Source organism: Octopus sinensis, linkage group LG9 (genome assembly GCF_006345805.1).
Source record: "Octopus sinensis linkage group LG9, ASM634580v1, whole genome shotgun sequence".
Lineage (NCBI taxonomy): Eukaryota > Metazoa > Mollusca > Cephalopoda > Octopoda > Octopodidae > Octopus > Octopus sinensis.
In genome coordinates, this window is record NC_043005.1 from 64,728,596 (window position 1) to 64,755,442 (window position 26,847).

Here is a 26,847-nt window from a genome sequence, read left to right on the forward strand (position 1 = left end):
ATTTGCACCCAACATATATATTGCAGGAAGGGAGTGAACCCCTACCATCTTCCAACAATGAGACCACCAGACCATACAGTTTTGAGCTATTTGTGCTCAGCTTCAGTGGTGGATACATGCCTGCTAGAGATAACAGCTATTTGTTCCAGCTTGCAATATATAGAAAAATAAGTGACAACCAACCACTGATCTGGCAACAAGCAAATTAACTTGCCATAACATTTCTATAAGAGATGAAACCAGTAACTATTCTGAAAAGTAGTGTTTATTGTCACATCCACATTTTAACCCCAGGAGAACACCTCCTCCAGCTAGTTAGTTGATGCAATCTGCACCCAATATATATCACAAGCAGGGGAGTGAACCCCTACCATCTTCCAGTGATAGAACCATCAGATCAGTGACTTGTTGTTACTTATTTTTCTATATATTGTGAGCTGGAATGAACTACAGCTATCTCTAGCAGACAAGTATCCATCACAGGATGAACACAAATAGCTTGAAACCATATCGTCTGGTGGTCCCTCAAGTGATTTTTTTTTTTGTTTGTTTGTAGAGTTACAAAAACAGAAAAAGTCTATTGTACACTGCTGTAGTAATAGTTCAGATCATGTAAATAATTAATGCATTTTTCTTTTACAGGGAAAATTCAAAAACAAATTTCTCAAACAAATTATAATTTTTGTATCTCCTGCACTACATAATCCTGCAGAGACTCGAGTCATCTATAGAATAGTGGATCCCACAGCATCATTTATTCCCTCATTTTACACTGGTTCATGTGCTTTTTTTTCCCATTTGTTATGTGTGGGTACTATCTTTCGAGTTAATAAACTCAACACAGTGGTTCACTGTTTTATGTTGAAAATTATAATGATCAATATCAGGAATGTGAGAGGAAGCTCTCCACAAGTCTCTGAAGGTTGTGGTTCCTGGAAGAACCAACTGTTGTATGCATTCCTCTAGTGTGTTGCTATTCCAGCATGGCACTGCATAAAGAAAAACATGTTTGGTCTTGCAACAGATTCCTCTGAAAACTCACTGCTCAAGTAGCAAGCACCCTTCCTTTGTTGTATTTACACCTTGAGAAGACTGTTTCATCTACCTCAACAATCTTCTCATGACTGCATATCTGAACTGGATTGCAGACCAGGTCCTTCACATATATTTCACAAACATAGCTGTTGTAAGTAACAGCTGAAAAGGGGCTCATCTCCAGTTCTTCAATACAAAACCAAACCAAAGTCAGCAACTTGCCTCATGAAAAGCAGTACAGTCCTAAGAAGAAGGGTACCACCCCCTAACTATGTATCCTTTTCTGATAGACACACACTCATTGCATTCTTTCCAGGATCAGCCAATAGGTTAGTCTATCACTATGGAAACAGAAACCAATGTGTTTGTGGCTTTTGGTTTGCTAAAATTACCCAAAATTTGCAAACTTTAAAAGCAATTAAATTTTATTCATTAATTTATGGCAAAAATGAATTTCATTTCCATAATAAGTATACAAAACTGCATCAATACATCAAATTTATAAACAATTGGAACAAAATCAAAAAAATTGAAAACTGTAATAACAACACAGTCACTCAGCTGATATAGTTTCTGCTAGTGAACATTTAAAAAAAATATTTTCTTTTGTTGAAGTTAGAAATGCAGTAAATATTACTCATTGTGCTACACACACACACACACACACACACACACACACACACACCACACACACACACACGTTACAAAAAAATAATAAACAATGAGACGAAGAAAACTATCAGAAGTATATGTATATGAGAAAGAAAATTTTTAAATGGAAAATAATGAAAATTGACCCCACTTACCCTAAAGTGACGAAGATTTTCTTCAAATTCAGAAACACCTGGGTTACTAGCCACCAGCTCCTTGATAACCTCATTCATATCCTAAAATTATACATTGAAAGTTTAAAATATGGGGAACTTATAAAACATGTTTTAGGATGCATTGACATAAAACTTCAAGTCAATTTCTGCAAACTTCTGTGGTTATGTACACATTTCTATATAGCTCAATTTAGAGCTATTTACATGCTTGGTAATTTTGTCAGAGTAGGTTTGGACATTTCCAGATTACTAAAAATGAGAATATTGGTAATTTATGAGCACATATGCTCATAAATTTCCAAATGCTACCACATATACAGACACACACATCACATCACATCTTGCATTTTGTAATTTTTTTTTTATCTAAAATTGAAACAATATAACAAAAACAAGAAACCATTATTTTGCTTAGATTATCTTATGGCATAAAAATTCTAACAAGTTCCATTTTTTGCTTATATTAATACTGTAAAACCCTAAGTATCCAATCATTGATGAATTTCCCCGGAACTCTTTTCCAGTTCAATGGTTGATTCATAAAAGCTAAGTTTGAAGGGAATAGTAATCATTGCCTTTGATTTCTAGATAGACGGAAATAGGAAATGTGACACTGAATTGCCTCTACAATCTCATATTTTTCATATAACTAATCCTTTAAATATCTTGAAAGTTACATGCCTTGACTGCATTATAGAATTCTCCCAAAGCTATAGAACTTTGTTATATTCAAATTTGTTATGAAAGATGTCTTCAGGGAACCAATACCTGTCATTTAAGTACTTTATGGCTCTTTCAGCGACAAGAACATTATCTGCCTCACAGTTCTTATACATATCAGGGGAAGCCTGACTAAACTTGGTGCTCAAGCCAAAAAATAATTCTTTATTCTGCAGTTCAGCCATTAACTTAGATACTGAAATTACACTGAATGACTTGGCTTCTAGTGCTTCACCAGCAACTGAGAACAATTGAATCATGTGGATGAGGAAGAAGAAATAAATATCCAATAATTCCCAGGCATTTTCTTCATCTTCAAAACACTTCCACAGAACTGTGGAGCATTTCCCTCACCTAGACTTTATATAAAAATAACCTTTTGGAAATCCCCAGTACTTAAGTATTCTACCAACAGATGTCAAAATAGAGAGCTACCTAGTTACAGCATGAGTAATTTTTTTATTTATGCACCTTTTTCAAGCCTAGCCAGGCTCATGGGCCCGGTTTCCCAGTTTCTGTGGCATATGTGTTCCCTCCAGCTGGACAGGATGCCAGTCCATCGCAGCATTACTCAAGAAACAGGAAGAAAGAGTGAGAGAAAGTTGGGGTGAAAGAGTACAACAGGGGTCGCCAGCACTCCCTGCTGGACCCTCGTGGAGCTTAGGTGTTTTCGCTCAATAAACACACACAACGCCCAGTCTGGGAATCGAAACCGCGATCCTCCAACCACAAGTCCACTGCCCTAAACACTAGGCCATTGCGCCTCCACACAACATGAGTTAACTGGTTATAATCATCATTCACAAAATTCTTTTTATTGTGCAGTTCTTTTTGCTGAGATGCTCGCATGATTGCACATTTTGAGCACAATATTTTCAACATGAAGTTTCAAATTTTCTTGTAACAAATTTTGCTGCATTGTACTAGACAGTTTGCAGGAGTAGTTTTCTTGGGCCATTTTCAAATACTGTGTGCCCCACAGTATACACTTGCATTTTCAGCCATGTAAGCAATCACTTTAATCAGGTCTAAATCTTGTGTTCCTAGTTTCATTGGTAGTTAATTTGTAATTCTTTCTGATGACTTATTATTATTACTGTAATAATCAAATAATACAAGCACTTCTTTCTTAAAATGGAAAGTTCTTCAGAATTATTGGTAAAACACTTTGTTGTATTCTTGTCTGGTACTCTTTTACTTTTTTACTTGTTTCAGTCATTTGACTGTAGTCATGATGGAGCACCGCCTTTAGTCGAGCAAATCGACCCCAGGACTTATTCTTTGTAAGCCTAGTACTTATTCTATTGGGCTCTTTTGCCAAACCACTAAGTTACGGGGATATAAACCCACTAGCATCGGTTGTCAAGCAATGTTGGGGGGGTGTTGACATACAACGGGCTTCTTTCAGTTTCCATCTACCAAATCCACTCACAAGGATTTGGTCGGCCTGAGGCTATAATTGAAGACACTTGCCCAAGGTGACACACAGTGGGACTGAATCCAGAACCATGTGGTTGGTAAGCAAGCTACTTACCACACAGCCACTCCATTGGTTTTTATACAGAATACAGTGCTAGAATATTTTCACACATTTTTCTCTTCCGTTTTCCCTTATATACATTTTGCACTTTCAATAAGACATTATGTATTTCTTGATTATTTTTTTATTCCTCAATCAACACTTCAACATGGCTGATAATACTTCACTGCATGAAACACTTTACAAAGTTCTTCAGCCATGATTTGTGTCATCTTGAGATGGTCAAGTTGTTGGGAAAAATGGTAACAATAGTGCTGTGTCAATAATATAAGGTGCAGATGTGGCTGTGTGGTAAAAAATTTGCTTCCCAACCACATGATTTGGGGTTCTGTCTCAACAGTGTGATACCTTGAGCAAGTATCTTCTACTTTAGCCTCAGGCCAACTAAAGCCTTGTGAGTGGATTTGGTAGATGGAAACTGAAAGATGCCCATCATATGTGGGCATGCGTGTGTGTGTCTGTGTGTGTGTAAGAGAGAGAGAGAGAGAGTTTGTGTTTGTCCCTCCCACCCTCTACTGCTTGATAACTGGTGCTGGAGTGTTGACATCCCTGTAACCTAACAGCTTGGCAAACGAGACCGATAAAATAAGTACCAGGCTCTGAAAAATAAGTTCTGGGTTGATTTATTTGATTAATACCCTTCAAGGTGATGCCCCAGCATGGCCACAGTCAAATGACTGAAACAAGTAAACGATAAAAGATTAACTTTATCTGTGATAGTGTATCATTTAAATATACTTTTCGGGGTTTTTTTTGGCGAATCACAATGGCATTGTGCACAAAAAGCTTTTAACAGTAAATCTAAATTCTTGAAGCCATTTGGTCTTTCTTTTCAGCATCTGTATAGCAGCTTGAAACAAAGTCTGCCCAATGGGGAGCAGCATGTTGCCAGTAAAAGCTAACAAAACCACCATACATCATACCATTATGAATTAACTAAATTTTTATAAAACTCTGAAAAATTAAGGAATTTTCTCATATAATAAAAGTAACAAATTACATATCCTTAAATCCTCAAATCCTTTAAAATGTTTTAGCCCGAAGGCCGCGGCCATGCTGGGGCACCACCGCTGAATGAGCTACACTAATATGTGAATCCACTTCTGATACGTGGCACTTGATCAACAAGGGAGTTCGATGCCGCTGCCCGCATCTGTGTCTCCTGTCGTGAGGTAGGTTCATCTGGGACCCCCGACAAGAAGAGATCTAGTTTAGTTTTAAAGAAACCCACATCCACACCATGTAAGTTTCTCAGGCATTTAGGGAGGATGTTAAAGAGCTGTGGTCCTCTGAAACCCAAGCTGTTGCAGTATCTGGACCTGTATTTTGATGGTGATGTTGGAATCTTTGGCACCATGCAGTGGCGCCCCGTTCTGGACAATTCCCCAGTCCCATAGGACAATTCCCCCAATGATAATTACCCCCTATGACAATTACCCCCTTTGGTTAATTACTCCCTCTCCAATATATTAAGAAGTTTTAAATTGTCATCTGCTGTCCTTAGGGTCCTTAGAAGTAAATGTCCTTGGGGGTTATTGTCCAGTGGGGGTAAATGTCCTAGACTCAACAAATTACATATCACTTTTTCATTCTTTTCTACATTACAGAATTTGAACATGGTCATTATTCAACAGTACTTAAATAAGCATATGTTCTAGGTTTACCACATCAACCAAAGTAAAGTTTATACAAAGGTAGGAGTGGTTGTGTGGTAAGTAGCTTGCTATTGAACCACATGGTTCCGGGTACAGTCCCACTGTGTGGCACCTTGGGCAAGTGTCTTCTACTAAAGCCTCGGGTCAACCAAAGCCTTGTGAGTGGATTTGGTAGACGGAAACTGAAAGAAGCCCATCGTATATATGAATATATATATGTATGTTTGTGTATATGTTTCTGTGTCTGTGTTTGTCCCCCCCAACATCACTTGACAACTGATACTGGTGTGTTTATGTCCCTGTAACTTAGTGGTTCAGCAAAAGAGACCAATAGAATAAGTACTAGGCTTACAAAGAATAAGTCCTGGGGTCGATATGCTCAACTAAAGGTGGCGCTCCAGCATGGCCACAGTCACATGGCTGAAACAAGTAAAAGAGTAAAAGAGTAAAGGTATTCAGGAAAATGTGTGCTCATATATTTTTGTTTACCAAATTAATTGATTGATTTGTAGTGTAGAAAGTGTTAATATATTTGACTTGATGTAAAGAGAAAAAGTAGATAATCAACATGCTTTTAGCAATAAGTAAATAATCGGCTTAATGTGTCTTGTAATACAGGTGATTCTGTTTTGTATTGCTTCCTTGATATCAGTTGAAGGATTGATTTGTTCTATGAATGCAAAGACCAAAGAAAACTTAATACTAAGAGAGACAATCTGTATTCTCTTAACCCTTTAGCATTCAAACCGGCCATATCCGGCCAAAATATTTAACCTGTTTTATATTGAAACTGACCAGATCTCGTCTCTCACCTCAGCCCTACCATGTCGTTCTAAAACTAAAAAATCACATCACTGAAATCTCTAAACTACAAGATAATGCATAACTAATTCAAACCATTTTAAATAAACAAACATCACATTTGACAGAATAATCTGAACACTAAAGAGTTAAGGCAAATCAAGAGCCACTAGCTAGCTAAGAGGATAAGTGAGGATTGATTCTGACCATCTGTAAAAAAAACGGGCTTCCAAGTTACTGCTATGTTATTGGTTCAAGGGAAATATGGGACAAAATGGTGAAATATTAACATTTCACTTGAATGAGAATTGCTACAAAACTAGATTTGCCCTGTTTTGATGTTATTGTTATATAAAAAGGCAGCAACCTTTTGCAGATTCCCAAAAGAGTGTAAATTATTGTCCAGCTCAAGTTGTTGTTAGATGGAGAAAGAAAGTGCTCAAGAGCTGGACTAGCTGGCCACCCTGTGTTAAGTATACTCTTTACTTGTTTCAGTCATTTGACTGCGGCCATGCTGGAGCACCGCCTTTAGTCAAGCAAATCGACCTCAGGACTTATTCTTTGTAAGCCCAGTACTTATTCTATTCGGCGCTTTTGCCGAACCACTAAGTTACAGGGACGTAGACACACCAGCATCAGTTGTCAAGTGATGTTGGGGGGACAAACACAGACACACAAACACACACACACATAGATATAGATATATATATATATACATTTACATATATATGACGAGCTTCTTTCAGTTTCTGTCTACCAAGTCCACTCACAAGGCTTTGATCAGCCCGAGGCTTATAGTAGAAGACACTTGCCCAAGGTGCCACGCAGTGGAACTGAACCTGGAACGATGTGGTTGGTAAGCTACTTACCACACGTCTTCAGAATGTCCATAAAGAAACTGATATAACTTATCAAATAAAATAGAGCAAAGGGAAATTAGCATGTTACCAAAAAGAAAAATGATAACACAACTCTGTATGAACTTCATATCCAGTCAGCTGCTAGTGTCAATATGACAGTTACGTATGTAGTGTTAGTCACTTTTGTTGTTTCATATATCTCATAGTAGGTTTATTTCTTTATGAGACATCTGTAAGTGCTCAGTAGGCATCAAAGTATTTGTTTGTTGTGAATAAAAAAAAACCTTAAAACATTAATAAGATAACTTGCTTTTAACAGCAAAACAAAAATGGTGGAGTCTACAACATATCTTTTTAGCTACATTGCACTAGTTACCTGTTTCTGAAATGTTTTTGTTTTTATTTTTTTTGTTTTTTGTTTTTTTTTTGTTTTGTTCCTTTGTAGTATGATATCAATTATTCTTTACTTACTTTTTTAATAAATATGTCACTTCCATTTTGAGCTGGAAGTCAAGCATATTTTGAAAACAAGGCTTAGACAAAGTTACCTAGACACACACACACACACACACACACACATAGTTGTATAATAAGAAGCTTGCTTTCCAATCACATAGTTTCATGTTCAGGCCCACTGCATGGCACCTTGGGCAAGTGTTTTCTACCATAGCCTCAGGCCAATTAAAGCCTTATGAATGGATTTAGTAGATGGAAAATGAAAGGCCGTTGTGTATGTATATATATATATATTATATATATATATATTATATATATATATATATATATATATATATATATATATATATATATAATATATATATATATATTTTATCTCGCCTCACACACACACATACACACACATCTGTTGCGTTACCAACCTTGTCTCCACTCTTTTGCCTTTAAAAACCTACTTTGCTCTTGTTATCGTAAACTTCCGCCTTTCACCATGTGTAACTCGTAAACACCAGTCGTTTTTTTTCTCTATCCCTGTTGCCCGCTTTGGGATCTTTCTTTCCTCTCTCTTCCTTCTTTATGTTTCCGACGAAGAGCTCCACTCGAAACGTCATACCCTCCTGCTTCCATTTCCTGAGCGCCTATTAATAATAATACTGTAATTGTTCCATTGTTGTTGTTTTTTTGTTTTCCCGTTTGGATTAAAATTATATATATATATATATATATATGTGTGTGTGTGTGTGTGTATAATATATATATATATATATATAAATTAGAGAACAACTGTTATGTAATTCAAATAATAAAAAATAAAAGGTATTATAAAACATATTTCTAGATCACAAAAATTACAAAACAATGAATAAACATTATATAATGAGTATTATATAATAAGTACTTATTATATACTTATTATATAATATTAATTCATTTTTGTGTACTTTTTGTGATCTAGGTATATGTTTTATAATAACTTTTATTTTTCTATATGATATAGTTTATGTATATCATTGTTTGAATTACATAATAGTGGTTTTTCTCTAATTTATATATATTATATATTTATATTGTGTAATTTGATTTAATACTAAATTGAATTTTTCCCTGTAAGTTTGGAGTTATACTCCCTAATATTATTATTATTATTATTATTATTATTATTATCATATATATATATATATATAGGTAGAAAGATATGGCCATACAAGGTGGTGAGATGGCAGAATTGTTAGAGCATTGGCTAGAATGTCATGTGACATTCCAGCTCTCTGTACTCTGAGGTTTAGTTGCCTTTTGTCCTTATGGTAAATGATAAATAATGTACTAGTCCAGCAATTCATTTACTTTTCTCTTTGTTTTTCACCAGCATTTTCTTTTAATTATTTTCTAGAATAAATCGGCTCTAAACAGACCTAGGGTAGGTTGGGAACTGACAGGCTTTTATTTCATCAGGAGTTTAGGGACCAAGAAATTGCAAACGTAACTCTGTGTGTGTGTGTGTGTGTGTGTGTGCGTGCGTGCGTGCGTGCGTGCATGTGTGTGTGCATGTGTGTGTGTGTGTGTGTGTGCGTGTGTGTGTGTGTGCATGTGTGTGTGTTATATCAAAAGCTGACTGACTGCTTAGATTTTTATCCATTGCTAAGCTGTTCAAGACTCTAGGGTATGCATATGTGTGTGGTGTATGTATGTATAGGATGGAGTGCTGAAAAGTTCCTGGTTTTAAGAGTATTGAAGGACTGCTGCAATAAATGTGTGAATCTGAGAATATTGAATAAACCATTATTAAGTGATCCTCCTATATTTTCTTTTACCCAAAGCCAGGAAATTTTCAGCATCTCCTTATATATATGTTTATATGTGTGCGTGTATATATATATATATTTACCATATCCTATAAGAATACACTTGAACTTCGTTTGTTTGGTTTTGATGCAAAGTGCAAAGAAACTTGTTATATTTCATATAATACTACCAAACTCTCTCATAAAAATAATTTAGGAAACAAAATGTGATGTATACCCGAGTCCAAAGTTCTGAATATTTTGAAAACTTTTTCAGAATTTGTTGAACATTTGCTTTCATGATGGTAAGTGTGGAGTTTAGTTGGATCACAATTTTTACAATATCTTTATGTTCACTAATTATTTTGAAGAATGTCTTTGGTGATTGATCAGGTACCACTTTTGCTTGTTCATCTCCACTTTCTGTAATGTCTACGTCACTTGATTCGGGCTAAATGTATACATGATATGTAAAAGACAAAAAAAAAATAATTAAAAAGCAAATTGCTAAATCCAAATACAAAATATTTAAGGTACAAAACCTCAGCAAGCTTTGTTGCAGAGATTTTATTAATTCACATGCAGAGAAAAATATATGATTCATGGAGATACATAAACAACATCCAATACAGTTTAATATTGATGATATAATGCTGTTAGCATGTTCAGTTTCCCAATTATAATTTTGTGAATCTAATTTTTCAGCCCTACAAAGTCAATATAAATACAGACATACTCTGTTACAGCTACCTCAGGTTACAAGATTTCATGCTTTATGTAAATTGTAAAGTATGATCACTACTTTCAGAATACAAGCTGTAATTTCAACCTTATAGAAACTCAGATAAATTTTGCAACTTTCTTCTTCGCTAAATGGCCTCCTCTTGGTGTCTTAGCTAAACCAAACTATAGTTAACAATTTGGAAAACTATAAACATGATACATATATATATATATATATATATATATATATATACATATATATGTACATACTTGTATGTTTGGGTTTGGAAATTTTCTCGGGTCACATTAAATATCTCTCTATCTAACATGTTGGAACGTCAGAACCATTCTTGACTGAGGTAACAGAGGTCGCCAGAATGCCAATCTGCTCTCATTGCTCATGAACTGTCCAGACTAGATATTGACATCACAGCCCTTAGCGAAGTCCAACTTACGAGGGAGGCAGCCTGAAAGAACACGGTGCCAGATACACCCTATATTGGTCAAGCAAACCCCCATCAGAAAGATGCCTTTCAAGTATCGGCTTCATGATAAAGAACTCCATTGCCTCCAAGCTGGAAACCCTACCAGCAGGTCACTCCAACTACATCATCTCCATGCACCACTCTCTGAAAAACAAGCAGCATGCCAACATTTTCAAGTTTTTACACCACAACCCTCCAAGCAGACCCAGCAGGCAAGGACAAGTTCTACTCAGACCTGTGATGACTCCTCCAGGGAAACCCCATCGATGATAAGGTCATAATCCTAGGAGATTTCAATGCCAGACTGGGCTGAGATTTGGAAACCTGGAAAGGAGTCCTTAGAAAACATGGGGTTGGGAACTGCAACAACAATGGGTACCTCTTGCTTGAGTTCTGCTCCGAACATCAGCTTGTCATCATCAATACAACTTCCAGCAAAGAGGCAACAACCTGTCTGAAAACAACCTGGGGGAAAGCAGCGATACAATGAACATTGCAGTGAAGGCAGGGAAGGGGAGTGGGAGACAATCATAGTGTACGAATAGGAAATGTGAGGAAGAGAAAGATACAGCTTAAAAGAAGAGATGTAGTTTGGTTTCTTGGGGTAGGGTATGTGAAAAGTTCATTGTTACATGTGAGTGGGACACGACACTTCTAGCACTCATTTTCACTGACGTGGGTGGATTTTCTCTAGAACCTCATAGCACCAAACATCTCAGTCCATTGTCATTTCCTCTGTGAGTCCCAACATCCTGAGATCAGTCTTCACCACTTCATCCCATGTCTTCCTGGGTCTCCCTCTTCCACAGGTGCCATCCACTTTCAGTGACAGGCTCTGCTGTATACAACTGTCTTCATTCATGCATCACATATCCAAACCAACACATTCTCCTCCCCTGCATACCACATTTAAATATGTATACATATCTATGAGTGCACATATATACATATTTTTAAGGATGTATGCATATTTATTTACATAAGCATGTATAAAAATTGATATGCTGGTAAATTATAAGCGAACATATAATTGGGAATTAGATGACCATATATTTCTATGCATACATGTTTGCTCATGGAAAAATAAATATTTTCCTAAAAAGAAAATCAATCTTATTTGACATAATTATATTAGCTGTATCAATAACCTTTACTGGAATAGTCAATAAAATAGAATATTACCAAGATGACTAAGCACATTAAATATTTTCTTCCTTTTTCTACTGCATTTCTCTTTGTTTACTATTTATAAGTCAAAATCTCTTCTCTCTCTCACCATCTATTTATGCTTCAACCTCTACTCATTAATTCCCCTTACCAATTACTATGATATTTAAGGAAACTTTCATCTTAACAAACACTGTTTAGAATAGCCAAAGTAAACACTATTAATAATAAAAATTACATGCATGTAAACATATATATATATATATATATATATATATATATTGTTTCTATTATGCAAAAGTGTTGTAAGTCCAAAATGTTGCTTTTTCAGAAAGCAAAAAAATAGTTTCACCATTTCATAACAAAACCATTAAAGCCTCTGAAGCAGCTGGAGATATGATAGTTTGACCAAAACGACTGGCTATTGCAAGCAAAAAAAAGTATTGCAAAAAACACATTTGGCCAAATTTGGACATACGACAGTTTAACTTAATAGCAACAATATATATTCATATATGGTCATCTTCATCATTATTGTTTTAACATTCATTTTTCCATGCATGCATGAATCAGATGGAGTTTAGCAAGACAGATTTTGTACAGCTGGATGCCCTTTCTGTTGCCAACCCTTACTTGTTTCCAAGTGAAGTAATATGTCTCCAACATCTCAGCCAGATATGTTTTTGCAAAATATTGGAAATGAATGACATTCATATCCATCAATCATACTGTGTCAAGACAGGAAGACACAAATGTACACACACTCACGTTCATGCACATACGTACTTATATACATGCACATGCACACACACACACAGTGAAGAATTAAGTGTGTGGGTTGGAGTTCCTCAAGGCTCAGTTCTCAGCCCCTCATATTCGCCATAGTCCTGCAAGCTTCCACAGCGGAGTTTAAGACTGGCTGTCCATGAGAACTCCTATATGCTGATGATCTAGTTCTCATAGCTTAATCCATAAGGGAATTAGAAATTCCTGGTATGGAAGATAAGCCTGGAATTGAGAGGCTTTAAGGTAAATTTAGAGAAGATAGAGGTTTTAGCAAGTAGGAAAGGATACAAGAACCTGTACCTTCAAGGAAATGTCTTTGTTCAATATACAGAAAAGGAGCAGGTATAAAACTCCATACACTGTACTCGATGTAGGCTATGAACACACAACAGATGTAATGGAATCCAAAAATGTAATCTCCATATGTTGCAGATGTACTGGAACAGTTCATATGAGGACATCACAAATTTTGTCTATTAAATTCCCAGTTGGCTTGCTAGACGTAGCTGATAACTTTTATTACCTAGGAGATACAATTAGCAAGGGAGTTGGCTGCTCTGAAAGTATAGTAGCCAGAGTAAGTATGAGCTGGAAAAAGTTCAGGGAGTGACTGCCACTGCTGGTAATAAAGGTGAAAAGCAAATAATATGATGCTTGTGTTAAAACTGCAGTGTTGCACAGAATATTTATATTTGCATTTTCGTTTTTACCCTTAGCATGAGACATGTACAACTGATGGCTGCTGTAAAGACACAAGCACACATTGAGATTTAGATTCTAAATCTTGCCACCCTTCCCATACAAAAAGGGACATATGAGTCAGTATGGCAAGACATGTGCTCGATAGCTACAGATACCAATAGATGAGAGAAATGAGTGGTAGAACTAAATATGTTACTTCAAAAATAGAAATACTCCAAAACTTAATAAATCATGCATAACCAGAGAAAAGAAATCCTAATCTATACCTTAGAGAGAAACACTCATGCTAAGGGTGAAAACGAAAATACAAACATAAATATTCCATTTATAGGAACCCACAATCCTACATTCAGGCAGGCGATGCCTCCCAGTTCTATATCAACTATGAACAAATAATTTTTAAAATCACAAATCATCAATAACCGAAGACAAGCACTAAATCTCGAGAGACTTCTAACGAAGCTGAGGTTCTTGTCAGAAGAAATAATGCAAGTAAAAAACTGTAAAGAACCTCGTGGGATATGTGAAATAATTGAACAAGGAAGAATTAAAAGATAACATGAATTACAAAACAAAAAAATCTCATCTGCTACATCACAAGCATACAATGCAATGTGAATTACATTGGAGGAACAGGGACAAAACTAACCAGCTGTGCAAATGTGCAGAGACAACAAATCAAACATTCATCTCTTAGAAATGTTCTACGTAATAAACATCTAGACATTTGTGCAAATAGAAATTTTTTAATATTTCCATTTTAGAAAATACAAGACAAACATGATCAACTAGGAAAAGCAAAAGAAGAGTACTTAATAAAAATTTTAAAATTCCAAACTAAACCAAAAATAGTTAACAGCATTATAAAAACAAAATACAACTTCCTCATTATGCATTAGCATGGAACGCATATGTTTGAAATGTTAGAAAATGAAAGTGCTTACACAAAAGACACACTAGACATAAACTACAGACAATATACAGGCTTCTTCCACAAAGGTTAGTGACCTTCTGTTAATCAAACAATTTTTTTTAAATAGTTAATAACTGTTAAAGGTATTTTTCTAATTATTGTAACTATATCAAGTAACTTTTACAAAAGCTTTTCAATGTGTGTGTGGGTGGCTGCATGCATATATATATATCAGGGAAATAAATACCTTTCTTAAGCATCCAGCTATAGAAAACAGCATCAAGTTTTATGTAATTCATACCAATAGAGAAATAGGAGACATAAAAACTATGCTGGTGATTAAATGTCAATTTACCAGACAAAATACTCATAAATATTCATAATTATAAGTATTGGAACTAAAAGACATATATCTACCAATTCTAGAGAATTTCATGAAATCCAAACTATATTAATTCTAGCGCAGTGTTTCAGAATGGGACAAAGTGAGGATTGAAAAGGGACAAACAAATTGCCTAGTTTGATAAAATTTAGATGGCAAGAAATTTTTTTAACTTGTCCAACGCCATAGCAAAGAAAGTAGAGTCATTTGGATGTAAACTCTATACTCTAGTTGTTAATAAAAAAGAGAAAGGAAAAAATTTTGCTTTTTTTTTTTTTTTGGTCTGGCTTCTCTTTGTCAATCTGAGAATCAAAGCAATGGTACTTTTATTTAACCCCAACAGTTTTTAAGAAATTGAGCAATCAATAAATATATTTATTTCTAGCTGAGACACAAAACCAGTTCTTTTTTGTATGGAATGGACTCTAGTACTTGACTGATGCTCACTCAGAAGGTTGTTGATATAAAATCACAAAGTGAATTTCATTAAATCATGTTACAATGGCTCCAATCACATGCTGATATATATATATACATTATTAGCTTAAACCCCCAACCAATCAAAAGATTCATAGGAAAATAATGTTATATTAATGATGACATCATTAAACAATGATGTCATCCTCATCATTATGAAAGGATGCATCAAGTTAGAAATTCCAACCAAAAACGGCATTTGGTTAAGTAAATGTTAGTAATAAAATAGATTGTTTACCACAGCAGTTGCCAAGTGCCTCCATGGTTCAATATTCTGGGCCATGTTGATGATAATATTCACTGCTTTGTTAAGTCCATGCTGTAGATCTTCAAGGCTAGGTCTCAAGACTACATCTGGGATTTCAAGTATTATGTCGCTTTTGAATAAGGCTGGCTGCCAGTAAGATTTTACATCTCCTTTATACTGAGTGTTGCTCTGAAGTGTTCTTTTCAACAAATTAAGAGTCATACGAGTGCCTAAAAGAAACAATAATATTGACAACAGCATCTATATATATAAAGCTGAAGTTGTCTGTGCATGGCAGGTTTGGTAGCCTCCAACTAACACTATCTCCTCCGAGACCCTGCGGCGCAAGTTGACCAAAAAATAAAATAAGAATATGATAGAAGAAGGCCTGTTCTTCATTCTCTAGAAGACAAATTCAAATTGGACCATGTTAACACCAAAGATTATTTACATCAAAAAGGTGCTTTTTTTTCTATGAAAATCCCTATTTTTACGGTTTTTTGACTGCTCTGTTGCCATTTTTCGGTGTATTTCAACCAGAAAAATGTTTACTTAAAGAGAATAACAAGCTACATAATGGAAAATTTTTACTTTTCAAAAATTCTAATTCTAAAGGGTCGAAACAAACCCAATCAACGCCGGGCGATACTGCTAGTAAATGATTAAATGTCCAATATTAATAATGGTGATAATCGAAATTGCTCAGTGGTTAGAGCATCAGGTTTACAATCTATATGGCTCAGTGGTTAGGGCATAAGACTTACAATCATGAGGTTGTGAGTTCAATTTCCAGACAGCTGTGTATTGTGTTCATGAGCAAGACACTTTATTTTTCACATTGCTCCTGTAGAAATGAGCTGTAACGTTACTGGTACCAAGCTGTATCTGTCTTTGCCTTTCCCTTGGATCACATTTGTGGTGTGGAGAAGGAAGACTGGTATGCATGGGTGACTGCTGGCCTTCCACAAGCAATTTTATCTGGACTTGTGTCTCAGAGGGGAAGCTTCTAGGTGCAATCCCATGGTCATTCATGACCGAAGGGCATCTTTACCGTTATCCTTGTACAATTATATGTTCTTATGTACCTGCTGTTTGTATGATGTTAAAGGAAGCAAGTCATATAGAATAAGAAACAGTTAGAGTAGCAGTGGTGGTAGAGTTGTTAGTGTTGTTGATGATGATAAATGGAGAAAGAAAGAGAGAGAGAGAGAGAGAGAGAGGGGAGGAGAAACAATGGGAGGAGCTTTAACCCTTTTGTTACTGTATTTATTTTGAGATGCTCCGTATTTCTTTCAATTACTTTAAATATAACAAAGAATTTAATAAAATAACTTAGTTATCATTCAGCTAGTGATAGGAACACAAATTGTGACTAAGCTTTGGTGGAAGATTTTAATTCAAAACTTATGAAAACAAAACATTTGTACTCAGAGCCAGGGGCGGTTTCCGCCAGGTTGGTAATGAAAGGGTTAAATATGAAGAGTGAAGAAGGAAGGAAATACCAAGATGTAGTAAAGTTTATGATGTCATTGTACTTTTATTTATCTCATTCTCTTCTTCTCTACTCCCTCTCTCTACCTGCATTTGTTTGAAGTGTTCTTAAATCGTATGTAAAATAATCATTTCACTCTATTTCTGTTATGCAGAACATTCCAAACTCTGTAGTTGGTGATACATATTAATTTTAAACTTTCTATCACACTGACCCTATTTTATGTACTTGTTGCAACAAGAATATTTGCAAAACCAACCTTTTTTTTTTTTTGATGTGGTACTGCAATATACCTTACTCATTTACTCTTTTACTTGTTTCAGTCATTTGACTGTGGCCATGCTGGAACACCACCTTTAGTCAAGCAAATCGACCCCAGGACTTAGTCTTTGTAAGCCTAGTACTTATTCTATCAGTCTCTTTTGCCGAACTGCTAAGTTACGGGGACGTAAACACACCAACATCGGTTGGGGTAACAAACACAGACACACAAACACATACACACACATACATATATATATATATACATACATATATATATATATATATATATATACATACATATATATGATGGGCTTTTTTCAGTTTCCGTCTACCAAATCCACTCATAAGGCTTTGGTCAGCCTGAGACTATAGTAGAAGATACTTGCCCAATGTGTCACGCAGTGGGACTGAACCTGGAACCATGGGATTTGTAAGCAAGCTACTTACCACACAGCCACTCCTACGCCTACACCTTGGATGTTATCATCAAGTAACAAGTAAAGTTATATTGCTTTCAACTTTTGGCACAAGGCCAGCAATTTGAGGAAAGTGGGGGAGTAAGTCATTTACATTGACTGCAGTACTCAACTGATACTTGTTTTATTGAACCTCCATAAAAGATGAAAGGTAAAATCAACCTCAGCAGAATTTGAACTCAGAACATAAAGATGTACGAAATGCTACTAAGTATTTTGCCTGGTGTGTTAATGATTCTGCCAGCTTGCTACTTTAATATGTAATGTTATATCAAGACCTAAATCATTGACATATATATGTAAATGTATGTAGGCATAAAATTGCTGGCTATCCCAACCATAAACTACAGCTTCAATATAATAAAGTGTAAATTAAATTAAAAGATCTGAGATCTGAGAACCCCTTCGGTCATGACACAGACCATGGGATTGCACCTAGAAAGTTACCCTCCTAGGCACAAGTCCGGGCAAGGTTGTTTTATGGAAGACCAGCAGTCACCCATGCATACCGGCCTCCCCTCTCCATGCCACCAGTGTTATCCAAGGGAAAGGCAAAGGCAGATACAACTTGGCACCTTTCACGTCGCAACTCATTTCTACAGCTGAGTGAACTGGAGCAACATGAAATAAAGTGTCTTGCTCAAGAATACAACATGCAGCCCGGCCCAGGATTCGAACTCACAACCTCACAATTGTAAGCTCAACGCTCTAACCACTGAGCCATGTGCCTTCACAAATTAAAAGAAATGCTTAAGATAATAAAGCTAAAAACTACTTACAAACTGTAGTATCTGAAGGCTGATTCATATTTTTGAAACATAGCATAGCTTCTCTGAAGACATGATATGGAATGGAAGCACTCCGTCGGTAACGACAATGAGGGTTCCGATTGATCCGAATCAACGGAACAGCCTGCTCATGAAATTAACGTGTAAGTGACTGAGCACTCCACAGACACGTGCACCCTTAACGTAGTTCTCGGGGATATTCAGCATGGCACAGAGAGTGACAAGGCCGGCCCCTTGAAATACAGGTACAACAGAAACAGGAAGTAAGAGTGAGAGAAAGTTGTGGTGAAAGAGTACAGCAGGGATCACCACCATCCCCTGCCGCAGCCTCGTGGAGCTTTTAGGTGTTTTCGCTCAATAAACACTCTGGGAATTGAAACCACGATCCTATGACTGCGAGTCCGCTGCCCTAACCACTGGGCCATTGCACTTCCACAAAGACATGATAAGTATAATATTGAAATAATTTCACTTTTAAAAAGAAAAGTTTAATGTATTTGTCCTGGATGACTCTAACAATGAATTCTGTGTGGATAACTCAGTAAATTTTCTTTGGTGGGGAGGATATAAATGATTACAAAAGCCATTCAATGAAAAATGGGAGTGATACTTATTCTCTCCTTTTTGTTGAATAGCATCTGTCAGTTATAGTAATGTTCTTTATAAAGCAGAGATCAATGACTGGTTTGGAATCCTGATCTTGCAGCATGTGGCATAGAACCTTAGCTCACATCTAAACTCGTCAACAAATGTTTGTAGAAGCATTTCAATATTTCACTACTGTTTTATTGTGAAAGCACCTGATTCAGAGGTTAGAGTGTTGGGCTCACAATCATGAGGTAGTGAGTTCCATTCCCAGACCAGGCTGTGTATTGTGTTCTGGAGCAAGACACTTTATTTCACATTGTTCCAGTTCACTCAGCTGTAGATATGAGTTGCGATGTCACTAGTGCCAAGCTATGTCAGACATTGCTTTTCCCTTGGGTAACACTGGCAGCATGGAAAAGGGGAGGTTAGTATACACGGGTGATTGCTGGTCTTCCATAAACAACCTTGCCCAGACTTGTGCATCAGAGGAGAACTTTGTAGGTGCAATCTCATGGTCATTCACGATCAAAGGGGGTTTTTACCCGTTTTACTGTTTTATCAATAGACAGCAAAATCAACTCAGTTGCGGTTATGTTAACCCTCGATTCAAATCCTATGATAATAAGTTATTGTGGCTGGAAACGTTTTTTTTTTTTTTTTTTCATCATGTGTTGTTTATACAGCATTGACCTGGGACTGAACTACATAAACATAGATTTCCTTCAAAGATAATTAATTTTTTATAATTTTTCTAGTCTTGAGATAAGTGGTAAAATTGTACAAGCCAGGCAGGAAACCTCTATGTGTAATTTGAACTGCTAAATATAGCATCCAAGTCACCCTCATATTACCTTTATAACTCAGAAAAAATCTGCAGTGGATAAAGTTGTCCTGGGTGCAAATACCTGATGGTCACAGATGAAGTACCTTTGATCATAGGTCTACTGAATCTGGACTGCCCTGAGTCTAACAATAACAACTATATCAGTTTTTAGCTTAGCTGAGACATGAAGGGTAAAATAACTTGCCAAAGAGTCCACTGTTAAATGTGCTGAAATGCTTTAAAACTTAACTCTAAACTCTATTTAGCTTAGATATTCAAAAGAAAACTTTTTTTATATTGTCTTCTCAGTTATAAAAGTAGCACTACTCAAGTTGTTTGCACACCATAAATGCTTTGTTTATTTTAACATTTGAGATAGAACTTAATTGAGGGGTGCCTTCTTTCCCAGCATTGCAAACTGAAAAACTTCTTATTGGTTATATACAGTTATTATACACTACAGAAATTTTATTCCCCACAGTACTTGTTAAGAGCTAATCTATCAAATGTTTAAGTTACTTAGAAGCATACCAAAGCAATGATAAAATTTAAACATTCCATCCTACAGTCAGCAGATTTACAACCTAACAGTCTCAACACTGACTCATGTGCCTTATAGTCTAATACAACTGAGCAATTGAAATGTAAACAGTATCTACTTACTCTTTACAAGAGCATCAGTGTTTTTCTGTGTGAAGTAAATTAGCATGTTATGGTAACCACAAGCTAGGCATTCATTGCAAGGCTGATTTTTATATTTGGTATCTGGATTAGTACACGGGTAACCATTCTCAGCTATAAGGTATTTTTTCACATCTAGTTCCAAGTTTGACTTCAGTAAATCGAAAAGTTCCCCAACAGACATTTCAATCAGTTTGCTTGAACTGAAATAAAATATAAAAAAATAATCATTATTAAGTTGAACCACTGCATATATCCCCCCTTCTTTTTCTAGCACCATTCCTTTGTTTTAAACCTAATGTAATCCAATCTATCCCTCTCCATCCATTCACTTCCCCCTTCAAATTTTTTTATCAACAGTTATTTGTCTATATTTACAAAGTTTGCAATTCTTATAGAATGGTGATAGTAATTGAAAATTGTAGGAAAGCTTCATTCCCAAACCAGACAGACATATAACAGGATAGCCAAAACTCAAGACCTTTAGTGAGACACAACTTTATATGTGGATGTACTTGATGAGACCCAGACTGCAAAGTGGCTGAAACACAACATGTTGAATGGAGTCCCACCCATAAGGTTTAGTAGCAGGATGGGTCGAAACGACTGTTGTACAAACAAAGATTATTACCAAATCCACCTTCTAGTTACTTAAAAAATTACTATCATTATATATATTTAACTAGAGGTTAAAATAGTTTCATTAAGGGATTATAATATCTAATGAATTACTGGTTCATTGCCTCATATTTTTTGTGAATATTAATATTCATAAAATAATACGTCTAAATATAAATCTTGGTTTGTAAATTTTCAAAAGAAAATTTAGAAAATAAAGATGTATTTATTTATGTGTATCTTTATATTTATATATTTGGAATTATTATTTCCGTTTTATAAGTGTAGAAGAATATATGTATGTATTTTGATTTTCAAATGTGGTAATTAATTATGTTCCTCTAGTTTCTGCTTGTATTACCTCCACTGAAATTATTAAGTGATATATATATATATATATATATACTTACATTGAGTATGCACATCTACATTTTCTCTCATTTTCCTGTCTTTTTTTCACATATATTTAAGCACTTTCCTTAAGAAAATAATGCATGATTATTCTCTCCTGAGAAATGTTCAGGTTCTAATTGATTGTTGAAAATCTTCATTGTGTGTAAATTATAAAGCAGCATTGATAATATACCATTGAAGTCTTTGGATTCTTCAGCTAATTTCATTGCGTATACACATCTACATTTTCTCTCGTTCTCCTGTCTTTTTACACATATATTTAAGCACTTTTCATGTGATCAGGTTTTACCAGTTATTAATCACCTTATTCAAAGAAAATCCTATTAGTGTTCTTTGCAATGACGGAATCCATTTAGAAGAGTATTTTCTAACTTTCATTTTCACATCATTCAGCCCTGAGACAATATATCATTTGGAGTTAGCTCTTTATCCAGAGCTTAATCATCATAGTTATTAATTCCAAAGTGATGAGCGCTACATGTTAGAATGCCAGCTGCTCGTTTATAATTTCTTTTACATTAATAATAGGTAAAGCAGACACTTTTGAAATTGCATCCTTTGATATCTTACAATAAATGAAACACAATACATTTGCATTACAAAAGGGGAAATGATCACTGCCAGTCAAGAGCTGACACAGAATTATAGAAGATTAATTGTCAAATATACCCACAAAACAGATGAGTTTTTCTAAACCTCTGCATCAAATGTCAGTTTTTTCTTTACCTTTTCTTTCCTCATAAAATTTGTTTACTACGATTAGGCAAAATAGTTGTGAAAAAAATTGATTACATGACATTGATAATATACCATTGAAGTCTTCGGATTCCTCAGCTAATTTCAATGAGCATGCACATCTACATTTATCATCATGTCCTATTATTTATCATCATGATAAATACTAGGACGTGCTATTGTCCTATTATTTATCATTGTCATCATCATCATCATTATCATTTAAACAATATACACATGCCTGTATGAGTCAGATGGAGTTGTACTGAGGCAGAGTTTTTGCAGTTGGATGCCCTTCCCTTTCTTCCAAAAAAGGTAATATTTCCCCATGGCCAGGCATGATTTTTGCAGAATATTGGAAATAAATGAGTCATTTATGAGTCAATCATGTGATGTCAAAACAAAGAGACACTAACACACAAACACACACACAATCACACACACACACACACACACACACACACACACACAGGTGCACTACACACATACATATATACACAGGGTGTTCAGGTTAAGTTAGATGACTTTTCTATGTCTCCTTTTTTTCAGAAACAGGCTTGATTTATTGATGAACAGTCAACCACATTGGAGAGCATAAAGATTAAAGCTGAAGTTGAGAAAAAGTTAGCTGATATGGAAGTCAGTCTGGAAGCCATCAGAGTATTGGAAGACTGTTACCGGTATCATGGTTTGTGCCGAGTATCAAAATATCAACATCATGGCTGCTGCTCAAATGCTCTGGGAAAATTGTAAAGGCCATAAGATGTGACATGGACAGCTGCAACAGAGACTACATAGCCATGGCCATCAGGAAGGAACACAGCAGGCATTCTGACTGCATCCACATGCCAGAATTCACAGTATATCTATAAACCACTTCACAGTATATCAATAAGCTGTAAGCTGATTAAGTGTTGTGTAGCATAAGTATTACCCATTAAGAGACAAGGTAATTGTAGTGAATTATATGGGTAAAAGGATATAGTCCAGCCTTTATAACAAATGATAGTGCGCTTTTTTTATTATGTATTCATACTAATTATATGCCATTGCTTCTTTAATAATGATCTTCAGAAATGTGTAATGATGAGGAAAAAATTTATTTACTAAAAGTAACATTCAAACACAAGATAATTCCTCAGGCAGCACATGTTGAGCAGCTGCCTGTGAAAAACTTGTACTCTCTCTTTTTACTTGTTTCAGTCATCTGACTGTAGCCATGCTGGAGCACGGCCTTTAGTCAAGCAAATCAACCCCAGGACTTATTTTTAGTAAGCCTCGCACTTATTCTATCGCTCTCTTTTGCTGAACTGCTAAGTTATAGGGACATAAACACACCAGCATTGGTTGTCAAGCAATGTTGAGGGGACAAACACAGACACACAAACATATACACACACACACATATATATACATATATACAACGGGCTTCTTTCAGTTTCCGTCTACCAAATCCACTCACAAGGCTTTGGTCAGCCCAAGGCTATAGTAGAAGACACTTGCTCAAGGTGCCATGTGGTGGGACTGAACCCAGAACCATGTGGTTTGTAAGCAAGCTACTTACCACACAGCCAATCTACATTACATAAAGGAAAAATTCCAGAGTTTTTGCTCCCAAAAATGGATTCACATTAAACTGGATACATATGGAGAGAAAGAAGAAAATTTTGGTCTTATACCCGAACAGAAATACATACACACTTAAGTTAGTAGCAGCTTCTGCTACGACTTTGGTAGTTTCTTCAACAAAATCATCAATAGTTAATGCATGATTATCAGGTATAGAACAGAGTGTTGTCATTGACATTTTCTCCAAAGTGCCATCAATCTGACATTCCAAGAGATCTGTCACTCGTTTCACAAGTACCTTGAATCTATCAACAGCTTCTTTTGATGTCTTGATGTCTGAAAATTCAATGTAAGCAATTAATACTAATTTCCTTTTATTAATTTACATTTAATGTTTAGTGAAAATACTTTATTAATAGAAATCCATTGAAGATTGTGGTAAATAGAGTACTTAACAGTTTCTAGTTAGCCTGCTATCACTAACATCATTCAAGTACATTAACCCTTGCAGGTCATAGTTAGTTTTAGTTTACTAATGTGGAAAATGGGAGCACTATGAGGTTAACTTGTATATTATTAGCTTTCAGTACTGAAATCTGTTCAAGAGTGCACAATAACTATAGACAGTATGTTTGCTGCCTACTGAGCGAGGTCAAATACTACAGTACAGCTAAAAGTTCATTATACTTACATCGCAAATGCAACCCAAAATTTCACTGACACATATTTGGACTTAATATATGAAAAAAAAACTGCAATATATAAAAGAGAAATAAAGAAACAAACTGGTTGAATAAATAAAGAATTTGACCTGAAACTCAAGAGCCTGGAGCTGAAACCTATTGCAAGCTTATTCCGGGCAGTTAGGTAGTACATTTAATTATACATAAAGTGGTTCATGTAGAGGCACATGGCCTAGTGGTTAGAACAGTGGACTCATGGTCGAGGGATTGCAGGTTCGAATCTCAGACCGAGCAATGTGTGTGTTTATGAGCGAAACACCTAAACTCCTTGCGGCTCCAACAGAAGGTAATGGCGAACCTCTGCTGAGTCTTTCGCCACAACTTTCTCTCACTCTTTCCTCCTGCATCTTGCAGCTCACCTGCGATAGACTGGTGTCCCATCCGGGTGGGGAACCTATATGCCAAAGAAACCAGGAAACCGGCCCTTATGAGAAGGAACAAAGTGGTTCACATGGTTTTTCAGATGATTACTAAATTATCTTGTAATATTACCAAAGATAAGGTGGTGAGCTGGCAGAATTGTTAGCATGCCAGTATTACATTCTGAGTTCAAATTCTGTCGAGGTCGACTTTGCTTTTCATCCTTTCAGGGTCAATAAATTAAGTGCCAGTTGTGTACTGGAGTTGATCTAATTGATTGGTTCCCTCCCCAAAGATTTTGAGCCTTGTGCCTAGAGTAGAAAAGAATATAACCTCAGACAGTCCTTCCAACTTTATATTCTGACTTTAAATGCTACCAAGGTCGACTTTGCCTTTTATCCTTTCAGGGTTGATAAATAAGCGCCAGTTGAGCACTGAGGTGAAAGTAATCAACTTATCCATGCCTCTCTCTAAACTGCTGACTCTGTGCCAAAATCTGAAACCACTATCACCTCAGATAGTGTTGGACTCTTACACAGAGCAATATCTATTATTTAATGCAATAAAACTAGGGCTAATCCCACCCTGTAAAAGCTTATTAGAACTTAGAAAATATTTACTTTGGCAACATTTAAAATATGGACTTGATGTTAATTCTATTACCTCTGCCTTATTGAAGGCAGATGTAGTGTTTTCAGTCGTTTTTGTTTGTCTGTTTATTTGACCCTGGACAAGATATCTCAAGAACCACCAGATGGATGCAGGTGAAACTTTCAGGGATGTTTGGCCTCATGACTGGCATGAACTGATTAGATTTGGAATTGATCCAGTCCTGGCAACGATTTTGGATTGTTTTCCCTGTTTTTATACTTAATTTTTGAGAGCAACCAGGTTCATTTTTAGTATTCTCATTTGTGAGAGTAGTTGAGTTTATTTTCGATATTCTCATTTTAAAAATCATCTCCGGCTAATCGTTGAGAGAACATTGGTGTTGCCTTGGCAGAGGTTTGTGCTCTACAAGTGCTCTTGTTATTATTATAGAAGAAAGTTATTATAATAGAATGTTCTATTATTATAGAAAAATGTTATTATTATAGAAGAATGATAAATATAGACATCCATTCCAAGGGTTCATATAGTCAGAATATAGTGAAAGAGGGTTATGTTAAGGAAATAAGTAATATAATTTTCTTGAGTCAATTAATTGTAAAAAACACAATAACAAGAGAAATTACTCACTTTCAATAGACAGTGAACTGGAAAATTATTCTAACTATCCTACAAAGAAACCTAATGAAATACTTGCTATAGGACTTGTCTCATCTCCTGTAACATTTGTATATGAAGTGTTATCAGGAAGGATCTAGTTTACTCATGCTGTGATTATGTTGTTCAGCAGAAATGTATCCACAGTGGCGAGTTGGTAGAAACGTTAGCACACCAGGCGAAATGCTTAGTGGTATTTCGGCTGCCACTATGTTCTGAGTTCAAATTCCACCGAGGTCTACTTTGCCTTTCATCCTTTCGGGGTCGATTAAATAAGTACCAATTACACACTGGGGACGATACAATCGACTTAAACTGCTTGTCTGTCCTTGTTTATCCACTCTGTGTGTAGCCCCTTGTGGGCAATAAAGAAATAAGAAATGTATCCACAGCTGTCTATTATTGGTAGCCACCCTACTATTCAGTAAAGTAAAAGGGGTAAAGACCCCCTTCAGTTGTGAATGACCATGGGA

The 26,847-nt window shown here is 35.8% G+C and overlaps 1 protein-coding gene across 1 annotated transcript in view; it reads right to left on the minus strand.

Moving 5' to 3' along the window:
• The window catches only part of LOC115215439 (dynein heavy chain 5, axonemal-like), a 370,977-nt gene that overhangs the window by 277,465 nt on the left and 66,665 nt on the right, over positions 1-26,847 (minus strand). The window contains exons 13-17 of the mRNA XM_036506013.1: positions 24,134-24,341; positions 20,652-20,872; positions 15,549-15,787; positions 9,914-10,126; positions 1,842-1,922 (exon numbers count right to left, since the gene is read on the minus strand). Of these exons, the coding sequence (XP_036361906.1) occupies positions 1,842-1,922; positions 9,914-10,126; positions 15,549-15,787; positions 20,652-20,872; positions 24,134-24,341 (962 nt within the window). The remainder of the gene's footprint in view (positions 1-1,841; positions 1,923-9,913; positions 10,127-15,548; positions 15,788-20,651; positions 20,873-24,133; positions 24,342-26,847) is intronic.